Source organism: Cydia amplana, chromosome 11 (genome assembly GCF_948474715.1).
Source record: "Cydia amplana chromosome 11, ilCydAmpl1.1, whole genome shotgun sequence".
NCBI lineage: Eukaryota > Metazoa > Arthropoda > Insecta > Lepidoptera > Tortricidae > Cydia > Cydia amplana.
This window is the reverse complement of record NC_086079.1, coordinates 1747924-1758538: the sequence shown is the minus strand read 5'-3', so window position 1 is coordinate 1758538 and position 10615 is coordinate 1747924. Positions and strand designations below refer to the sequence as shown.

The 10615-nt window shown below is 41.1% G+C and overlaps 1 protein-coding gene across 1 annotated transcript; it reads right to left on the bottom strand.

Annotated features, from left to right (window-relative positions):
* Positions 1 to 466: 466 nt before the first annotated feature.
* LOC134651952 (beta-1,3-glucan-binding protein 1-like) lies at positions 467 to 9686 on the bottom strand. Its single transcript, XM_063507084.1, has 10 exons — positions 9494 to 9686; positions 7796 to 8020; positions 6672 to 6871; positions 5253 to 5386; positions 4174 to 4340; positions 3159 to 3303; positions 2389 to 2468; positions 2004 to 2140; positions 1436 to 1522; positions 467 to 607 (listed from the first exon to the last, which is right to left on the bottom strand). Exons 1-10 carry the CDS (start codon positions 9600 to 9602, stop codon positions 506 to 508), a joined length of 1386 nt encoding a protein of 461 aa, XP_063363154.1. The 5' UTR covers positions 9603 to 9686; the 3' UTR covers positions 467 to 505.
* Positions 9687 to 10615: the final 929 nt, after the last annotated feature.

Sequence of the window (10615 nt, the reverse complement as noted above, 5' to 3'; positions counted from 1 at the left end):
ACATTGTTGTAGTGACTACAATATAAATTATAAACTTAAATAAATGAATGAATGGCACAGGCACCTGCCGCGATAGCAGAGGACGCTGGTTCGATTCCAGCCTGGGGCACTGGAGGCCTTGGTCACTTTTTCTTAGTATATGACATTTATTTAAGTTTATGTCATGTAGTATTCATTTTTGAATTAAACAATGGAAGACCTAACTACTAACCCGACTACGAACGACGAATATTTCTATATCATTAATTATTTATTATAGAAGTCTTAAGAAGACTTTAAGTGACATCTACCGCCAGAGTAAGTATATCTACTAAACATTCTTAACAGTAGGTACTAAGTACTAACAATTCAAATTGGTCATCAAAAAACTTACACAATAACGTCACTCACAGTCTCACACACGTAACTCAATTGAATTAGTTTTCCAACGGCTGTTATGAATAGTCGGGTTTTTCTAAAGCTGCTTTAACTACTGCCAAAAAAGGCAAGTTTTTTTTTCTTTCTTCTATAAAGCATACACCCGCACGTAGTCCACTTGCAGTGCGCTGGTGTCGTCGTACCACGTGGCGTACCACTGGTCTCGGCTGTTCCAGAAATTCAACATGGCCTGGAATGTTACAAAATAATTCATCATTTTGCCCTCGCTGAGTTATAGATGGAGTTATTCGTTTTAGTCTCATACTTGTATAGAGTTTTTCGATTTCTACAACAAAATGATTGCGCGATGCAAGTATAAAGCCAGCGCCATCTACCAATGACATGTGCATTTCATACCAGGGATGTTGCGAATATCCGCATCCGCATCCGCAACCGCGGAACTTCCGCATTATTTTCAACATCCGCATCCGCATAAAATCGATGCGTAATTTAGTCATTAGCCAAAAAACCTATCAGAAATGAGCAGTCAAGCGTGAGTGGGACTTAATGTACGGAACCTTTGGAACGCGAGTCCGACTCGCACTTGGCCGGTTTTTTGAAATAAAAATTACTAAAATGTAATATTTGACGTTTTTTATGTATCTATATTGACATCCGCATCCGCATCCGCGGATGTGAGCCTTTAAAAATCCGCATCCGCGGTTGTCAAAAAATCGGCATCCGCAACATCCCTGTTTCATACTCTGACATTGTGAGGTGCGAGCTGCGGCGAGCAGCGACATGAATCTCACGTCATCCCGATGTGTCTTGAGTCAGGCCCATTTGAACGTGCACCTGACGTCAAGCCGATATTTGAATCTCGGTTTGGAACTATTACAGGTACGGACTAGTCAGAGCGATGTAACGCGCGAATGACAGCTAACTGATATGTTTCAAATATGGGTTTTATCATGTTTTATGTCAGGGTACACGTTCGAATTGGCATGAGTGTTGTATAGGCACATTATTCCGTTCGTACCTACTACTTAGGCTGTTTCAAATTTCAAATGGTTCATACCTTGCTGTTAAGATTCTTCCAGGGTTTAATGTCGCTGTCTGGGAACTCTCGTATGCCGCCCACGTTCAGACCGAGGGATATGTAGAACTGTGAAAAAGACAGTAAGTTTAATGACTTTAATGAGACAGAGAAGAGAGAGAGAGGTTGTTGGGTGAGAAACTGACGGCATATTGGCAAAAACAGGAGAACACTAAGAAGATGATGAAGCAAAAACTTGTCTTAATAAATTATATAAAAAAACAGACATCACACTACGAGTAAAGAGAGCTGAGCAGGGATTCAATCAAGAGTTTTTAGATATAGTTCTGTGGTTACAAGAGTGTCCCCCACCAAGACCCCACTTATTAAATATATTAAAAACGGGTCACTCACGTATTTTAAGTCGAAAAACGCTCGACATGTTTCACTTCGTACCGAGAAGTGTCATCAGGAGCTTGCGGTTATGGTGACGGACCGGCGCAGACTGCGGGCCGCAGCTCTCCGCGCCCGATTCGACCCCACACTTAATTTATTTGGTTACAGGATTGTCCCCTGCCAATTCAACCAATGGATTTCCCCGTAAACTTACCAGTTTGTCAAAAGGAGCCATGACGGAACCTTTCAGCCAACTGGACGCGGCGGTAACGTTGTTGTCTTTCGCACTCTGGTAGAAGTTGGGCTCGACCGACCCGTACTCCTCTCCGTCCACGTACAGAGATATGCCGGCTGCAAATAGAAATACAATTGACAGAAAAAGCGCTGGTGGCCTAGCGGTAAGACTGGTAAGAGCGTGCGACTCGCAATCCGGAGGTCGCGGGTTCAAACCCCGGCTCGTGACAATGAGTTTCTCGGAACTTATGTACGAAATATCGTTTCATATATACCAGTCGCTTTTCGGTGAAGGAAAACATCGTGAGGAAACTAGACTAATCCCAATAAGGGCCTAGTTTACCCTCTGGGTTGGAAGTACTTACTTGGTTTCCATAATAATGTGTAGTTATGAAAAGCTGAACTCCAATTGTCGAACCCAATTTTTCCTTTCAAATGCATTGATCTGAAAATAATTTGAAATTATCAATGAATTTTGTGAAGATGCCTAGCGACACCTAGTGTACTGTAGGAGAACTAGACTATCGTAATCGCAGCGGCATCAAATATCTAAAAGTTCTTGCGCTAAAATTAGTTACCACAAAACATCTGCTTACAACTATCCAATGGGCACCTAAAACCTTAACACTACCATAGAGAAATATGTTGTTGAGATAAGACTTTCCGGTCGGTGCTACATCTATTGTCAAGTAGCAGTACTGATAGTTCCGCTACTCGATGCTAGATGTAGACACTGAAATTAATAGTCTTTTTGGTACCAAAACTGATGTATGTAGTGATCTATGTATTTTTTTCTCTATGACACTACCTACGCATCTTGGTATACGAGTAATTCATTGCTGTAACGTACAGTCAGCAGCAATAGTTGCTAAGCGGGCCAGGTGTTCAAAATGATCTTGATGCGACTTTATTGTTAAGAGAATAAGAGCGCGTCAAGGTAATTTTAAACACCTCGCCCGCTTAGCAACTTCTGCTGCTGACTGTACTAGACTTCAATTTTGTTGATCGAATACTCACGCTCCGCGATTGTTACGACATTAGGGCTCTAGCTAAATTGGACATCCATAGCGTAAGTGGGAAATAACCAATTTAACTAGGACCCTAAATGACGTAACAATCCGTGTCGCGACCGTACCTGTAAGGTTCGGTATCGCACATGATAGGTCCCCCATACAGCTGCTTAGAATACTGCTTGTTTCCCTTCAGACACGCGATGCGAAGAACACCTGAGGAATACTTCCATATGCCATATTCTTTGTCACGAGGTTCCAGCTGGATTTCTGGGAAATATAAAAATATTTGATAGTTGGATATTGAAAATATTTCCATGGAAGCCAACTAATGTTACGTAAGTATCTGATCTGTTTTACACAGATCTGTTTGTTTGTCTGATCAGTTCACGCGCACTCAGTAGTTCGTTGCAAGGTCTGCCATCTTATGGCCTAAGTCTAAAACTTAAAGTTTACATTCACATTTCGCGCCTATTAAACAGGGGGCCCCGTAGACAACATGCCAATCGTTAACGCTACGTCACGGAATAAATTAATAGTACTAGGTACAGAAGATTCACTCTCTAACAAAACGCGTCTTTTGCGACAAATATGACCGCTAGGTGGCGCAAACGCGAGCAGGCATCCGTTCCGTAGCGGACCGCGGCAATTACTATGGCCAGACACCAAAATTGGTGTGGGCCGCATGTACTTGTAGCGACGCGACGAAATCGCGGAGTGAGCCACGCCTGGCTACGTAGCTAGGGTTTGCACGGCGGATCCGAAATGTATGGGAATATCCGCGGATCCGGATCCAGATCCGGATAATTTCATACATTTCGGATCCGGATTGCAAACCCTATACGTAGCGAAGGATACGCAACTGTCACGGTCACGCTAATATGGAAGAGTGATAGACACAAAGCGATTCGATTGCGAAGCGCAAGCTCATGCTCCCGAAGCCCGTAGCATCGATTATGTTACTACTTAAACACAAAACAATAGTACAAGCGTCTAAATACGAAGGCCAAAGGCCGAGCTCCGCGTAGGGCCGAAGGCCCGAAGCGTCCAGGATGTCAGTGATTGTGGCTAGGCCGCCTGTAACTGCCTTCAGAAGAGAGTAACACTTCCCGCACGATCCCTATAGAGACCTACACTTACCTGGATACAACCAGTCCCCCAAAGGCATTTTGGCGCTGACTTCGACCCTGCCATATTTGAAGTTGAACTTGTTCTTGGTGGTGATCTTGGCTGTGATGATGGGCGGCAGTATTTGAGGTCCAGAAGCAGTTTGCTCACATAGCGACGTGCCGAGTGGGCCGGTACATCTGAAATTAAGCAATTAGTTATGAAATAAAATACGGGGGTATCGACGCCAATTACAACTTTTGTTCCTTTCGGTGTCGAGACCCTCGGTCCGTGGGGTCCGGGAGCTCAAAATTTGTTTACAGATTTGGCCAAACGGCTGGTTGAGGTCACTGGGGACAAAAGAGCTGGCAGCTTCCTCGCTCAACGAATGAGCATTGCAGTTCAGCGAGGAAATACTGCCAGTATCTTTGGTACTATGCCCCAGGGCTCTTTAGATATAGATTTTTAGTTTTCCCTTTTTTAAGTAGTAGTTTTAGTTTTGTAGGTAGTTTTAATTTTAATTAGGTTACTTTATACTTATTTTGTTGTTAAGATTCATTATGAAAGTTGTTTTAGAAATTTTGAGGTTAATAAAAAGTCACCTCAAAATTTCTAAGGGGTCTCAATTAGTCTAAAACTTTATTTCCCGTTTTTAAGTATATACCTATCCCCATTTGGGAAATAAATTTTTATTTGAAATGGGAATTTGGGTCCCCGTTATCATCAGATCATGATCTGATGATGGAATCTTGGAGAAAACGAGGGAATAAAAAAAATTAAGTTAAATTAAATTAACAATAAAAAGTAACCTAAAATTAAAACTACATACAAAACAAAAAAAAATAAGTAAAAGAAAATTCTCAGTAAACACCTATAAATATGATGTTGATATTTTTATAGCACTCGTGCATTAACTCCATGAAAGCACCGTACCATATTGTCAAATAGAACTGCTGAAAGAACTGAAGAATTTTACGAAGATTTTTTTTTGTTATTTATCAATCATAAAGGGCATAACGGTGATCTCTTTTTTATCAAGGTAATTCTTAAGATCTTTCATTAAAATCAGCTTTTATGGGCATTCTCCGTTGGCAGTTTTACCTCTAACTTACCTAGTCGACAGGTCCAAGGACTGCCTTACGAAATCTTCTCCATATTTGGACTCCAGGAGGATAGGTTTGATGATCAACCGCCCATCTTGAACGCGGAGGTTGCGGTCGTTCAAGTACACGTTGAATGGAAAATCCTGTGAATAAAAATAACTAATGACTAGCCATATGGCTACGAAAATAAGTTTAGATTCTACTATACCTTTATCTATGGGGTATTTTTTGGCTTTAGCATCCCTCATCCCTTGTTGCGTGCAATGTTTTGTGGAAGGCGCAAAAAATAAGCCGGATTTTACTGAGTCATAATTTAAGAACTATAGCAGCTAGAGACATGAAAATTTAAGTACAAAGTAAGTTTTGTCGGTTGGCAGGTAACTTAGATGCTCTGGAAGGACATATGCAGGGTGGCTAAAAAATAACTGTATTCCCGTAGCCAGGGAGGTCTTGGAATTATACTGAACAACTTTTACTTTGGGACCAACCCCGAAATCGCGAAAAAAAAATTGGGCTCTTTCATACATTTTGGCTGGTCCATTTTTTTTACCTACTACATATTACCACCTCTGAGTCTAGTAGGACGTTCATGCATAAAGGCCAAGCCACACCGGATGCGTGTGCGTGACGTGCACGTACACGTACGCGTCTCGCTGCGTTGTAGAATACGAAAACACATAAGAGAGGACACACCGCTTGCGTGACGTGTGCGTGACGTGCGCGTACGCGTGACTTGCACGCAACGCAGCTCCGACGAGACAAACCGGCTGCGTACTGCGTGCACGCGTCCACGCAGCGGAGCGGCAACGTCGCTTCGTTGCGTGCAGTGATGACGTTGTGTTTAACTGCGATCCCTATGAGAGGGCGAACCGAGCAGGTTCGGACACGCACAGCTCGGTGCTGCATAGGTGCTGTGCGTGTACACGCGCAGCTCGCTTGTATTTATTTACAACTCGGTCGGTGCGCGTGCTGGTTTTTAATATGGATTCAGTGATAAAAGAAAAACTAATTAAAATCTTTCGTCAATACGAATGTATATTTACAACATAGCACAAAGATTACAAAAAAATACGTCTTATATAAATAATTTGGCCTGTGGGAACAAATCGATGTTAGGTATTAACCAGGCATGTTATATGTGTAATAATTGCAATGGCGGCATTAGGTGAGCTGCTTCCATTTGCAACGGGAGTCACATGATGTAGGTACTGTCGCAGGAGTATTTTATTTTACTGCACGCATGACTGAGCTGCAGCGTGCACCTGCGTGGCGTGTGCAGCACACTGCGTGGCGTGCGCTGCGTGACGTGCGCGTCACCCGGTGTGACAGGGGTGCTGCGCACGTCACGCAGCGCACGCCACGCAGTGTGCTGCACACGCAGCCGGTGTGGCTCGGCCTTAAAACAGTACGTAATGGTATATTACTCACTGGTTCTTGAGGGAACTTAATTTCCGGCGTCCAAATATTCCCCTTCGCGATCCCAGAGTTGAAGTTATCCTCGAACAGGAGCTGCCCCTTGCACACATATCCTGGCATCGAGACTTCCGTGGTAGATATGACGCAGGGGAAGCCGGCTGGTATGTATTCTGGCTCGGTGTTCACCGGGTTACCGGCTTCGTCCACGTATTCTGGATGGGAAAGGGAAAACTTTTGAAAAACCAGAGAAGCTGGTAATTTCTGGACTGCTGAAAGCCAAACGGTGTATAGGTATGTCGTGTGCTAGAGTATATGTATAGAAGCTTCCTTTATGGTAAATGGTGGCCGCTTACAGACGAAAGGAGTGCCTGGCGTCTGTTGGCTCGTTGGGTGGGCGATATTCGGAAGATTGCGGGTCACTTCTGGGTGAAATTAGCTCAGGACCGGGATAAGTGGCGTACTCGAAGAGAGATCTATGCTCAGCAGTGGGCGATAAAAGGCTGATATGATGATGATGATGAATTGGTTGAAAATGAAGATGGTTGTCACACATATGAGGCAACAGTATGATAGCCACTGGACATCCGCTCTGGCGGCACCCGTCCCAAATACTCGGAGTGTCTATTTGTAGTAATCTAGAAGGTATTTGGCTAACTCTAAAGACTACCAAGAGATGGCGCTGCAATCTATACAACTATAATCTCATTTGTTAATTTTGGTTCACTTGTATTAAAGCTACGACACAAACATGTTACAAAGCCTGTTCAAATTATAAATCTCTCCCGCAGTCAGGTAAAATAATAACTGTGGAATCGATCATTCTTCAACAGATCGCAACTTTATAGAATAACAGATATTTTTATTCGTTATTAAATTGTACAACGGGACTTAATCGCGTATCTAAGTTTTAAGATTCGTTGTCCCCGTGGTCTCGGAGAAGACAACGCCGTCCTCGAAACGTCCGAGGTAAATCTTAAAACTTAGATACGCGATTAAGTCCCGTTGTACAATTTAATAATGTGTAAAAATCGTGAAAGTTTAAATCAGTGTTATTTTTATTCGTAAACACAAACTAAACAAAATACAAAAATTGCTTCTACCAAAGAGAATAGAGTGTTTACTGTGCTTTTACTAACCTGTGACTGTCCACTCCCCGTTATCCTGTCTATACCCCAGTCCATTCTTTACAACATACGTCCAGAAATATATCTTGTCTCCGACCTTCAGCTGCGCCTCTCGGTCGCTGAAGGTCCATCTTCCGTTAATGGCTTTTGTGATGTCTCTGGACCATTGCCCTCCTTCAAGACCATTCATTTCCACGTTGAGGTTGCCGTGGAAGGCGAAGAGGGAAAAGCCATCGTCTAGAGGACAAAAAAAAATGTTATAGGTACAGTGAGCTCTATAAGGCTTGTGTGACAGAACCCTATGGAAGGACCTGGTCTTCAACAGAAGGACGTGATGTCATGAGGACTGAAGAAGAAGATAAGGTTTGTGTTAAAATTGTAGGCGCGAAGAGTTGATCAGTGATCAGTGATCACACATAGAAAATTGAAAATTCGCGCTTTCTTTTTCTGACAAAATGGGTTTACTAAACTTTTCTAATTTATAAATATAAGTTAAATTTCAGTTTATATTAAACGAAATGCCGATAAGGTCAAGTGAGGTAAATGCAACTATGGGATTATTGCGTCTCTCCGTTCTTTCTCGAATACGATTGGTCGAAACGCCCTCTACTATGCAACGTTTCATTTCCAAGTAGCTCAGGCATGAAACGTTGCATAGTAGAGGGCGTTTCGACCAATCGTATTCGAGAAAGAACGGAGAGACGCAATCACCCCATAGTTGCATTTACCTCACTTGACCTTAGCCATAAAATGATGTATTGTGAAACTGCTAATAGTCAAGCGGTTAATTGTTATGACTGCATGTATTGATGTAATACTTGGATACTGTTTTTCGGAACTTACGTACTACTATATAAATATCATTTGATATTTAACAGTCGCTTTTCGGTGAAGGAAAACATCGTGAGGAAGCCGGACTAATCCCAATAAGGCCTAGTTTACCCTCTGGGTTGGACGGTCAGATAGCAGTCGCTTTCGTAAAACTAGTGCCTACGCCGATTCTTGGGATTAGTTGCCAAGCGGACCCCAGGCTCCCATGAGCCGTGGCAAATGCCGGGACATGGACAACGCAAGGAAGATGATGATGATTGATGTAACAGAAAAAATATAAGGACGGTGACCTCAACTAAATACTTTTGACGTCATAAAAGAACTTATTAGCATTAGCACACCTATTGACCATCACTGGGTACCGCAAGAAACTGTTCAAACAATTAACCAATATTTTTTCCTGTTTTAAATATTCTTTAAGAAATTACCCATGCGTCATATCATGTACAGTTAGTTAACAGCAAATAGTTGCTAAGCGGGCGAGGTGTTCAAAATGATCTTGACGCTACTTTATTGTTAAGAGAATAAGAGCGTGTCAAGGTAATTTTGAACACCTCGCCCGCTTAGCAACTTCTGCTGCTGCTAATGTACAACCAATAGCCTTTTTTTCTAGTTTTAATTCAAATTTATTGTAAATACATACTATACATATCTGTAATCTCAGTAATTAATGTTAAAAAAATGTATACAGTATGGTCCCGTTGAACATTTCATTTAAAATCTAATTTAAATAAAATATTATAGTACAAAAAAAATTGTCTTTACTATATTATTATATTGAACTATCGGAAATATTGAATGATTCAATGATTTGCAGCACTTCGTTGATTGCAAATAGTGACTGTGTGCAAGATAATAAAAAAACAAGCAAATACTTACCAGGGACAGACACTCTAAATCCTTTAGGATAAATAGCCTCCAATTTAGCCGGAGGCACTTCATAACATACCACCACACTCACACAAACACACAAATACAATAAAAACATTATATGTTTATTGTAATTATTATTAAAATCAAGTATTATGTCTTATTCCACGAGAATATCACTAGCAGGTCATATTTATAAGAATAAAATGTTTTATAGGTTAACAGAAATTGAACACTCGGAATTGATCAGCAATGAACCTTAAGTCCTTACAAATAAGGTTTACGTATTGTCGATTAACGATGGTACTATGAATGATGACCATACGCATCCACAGCTAATTACAAACTAACCACAAGCTAGACATCGTTCTTTGTAAACTATTGCTCATCAGCAAAGCATTTTATATCTTATGTTGTAGAACTTAAGTCTTATTTCGTTTGGTTTGTTCTGTGTTTGTATTGTTACCGGATCTTCCCAAATGAGTGGCTATGTTAATAAAGATGGTTCACTTTTGGCAAAAAAACTTGTTTTCTGTTGAATTGATGCCTTGATTACGTCAAATACGTAAGAGTCATAATATTTGAGGTACAAACTTAATTAAATTTAAATACACTAGCTCAACTGTGAATAATATATTTGCTTTTCGATTATGATTCCTCAGCACTGTGAATGTACTCGCATTTTCTCAATCGCACAGGCCAATTCGAACGTGCAGTTGACATCAAATTGATATGGAATAATAACATCAATAAATTGCTCTGATAATTAGCTTAAGATAATATTTATGTTAACGATTCATAAGTGCTTGTTGCTAGGCCTACATGAATAAAGTATATTTTGAGTTTGAGTTTGAAACATATCGGTGAGCTGTCATTCGCGCGTTTTTTTCGCTCTGGCTTGTCCGTTCCTAATATAATCCCTACTAATATTTTTAATGCGATAGTATAATATCTCTGTCTGTTACGTTTAGGTACATAAATTGCTGCACCATTTTAGGTGAAATTTAGTACGGGGATATTATTTATAGTTAAGTCCCGGTAGTTTTTATTAGATAACTCATCTACAAAGGAGGAAAAAAGGTGGTGGAATTTTGTATTCATGTGAGATATGGAAGTATTCTACGCAGACGC

Excerpts from the sequence above, each read along its gene's own strand:
- LOC134651952 (XM_063507084.1), bottom strand. The coding sequence starts at position 9,602 with ATGTTTTTATTGTATTTGTGTGTTTGTGTGAGTGTGGTGGTATGTTAT. Across the intron at positions 6,872-7,795 it reads CGGGGAGTGGACAGTCACAG|AATACGTGGACGAAGCCGGT; the intron begins GTTAGTAAAAGC and ends TTTCCCATCCAG. Across the intron at positions 3,304-4,173 it reads GGGGGACTGGTTGTATCCAG|AAATCCAGCTGGAACCTCGT; the intron begins GTAAGTGTAGGT and ends TATATTTCCCAG.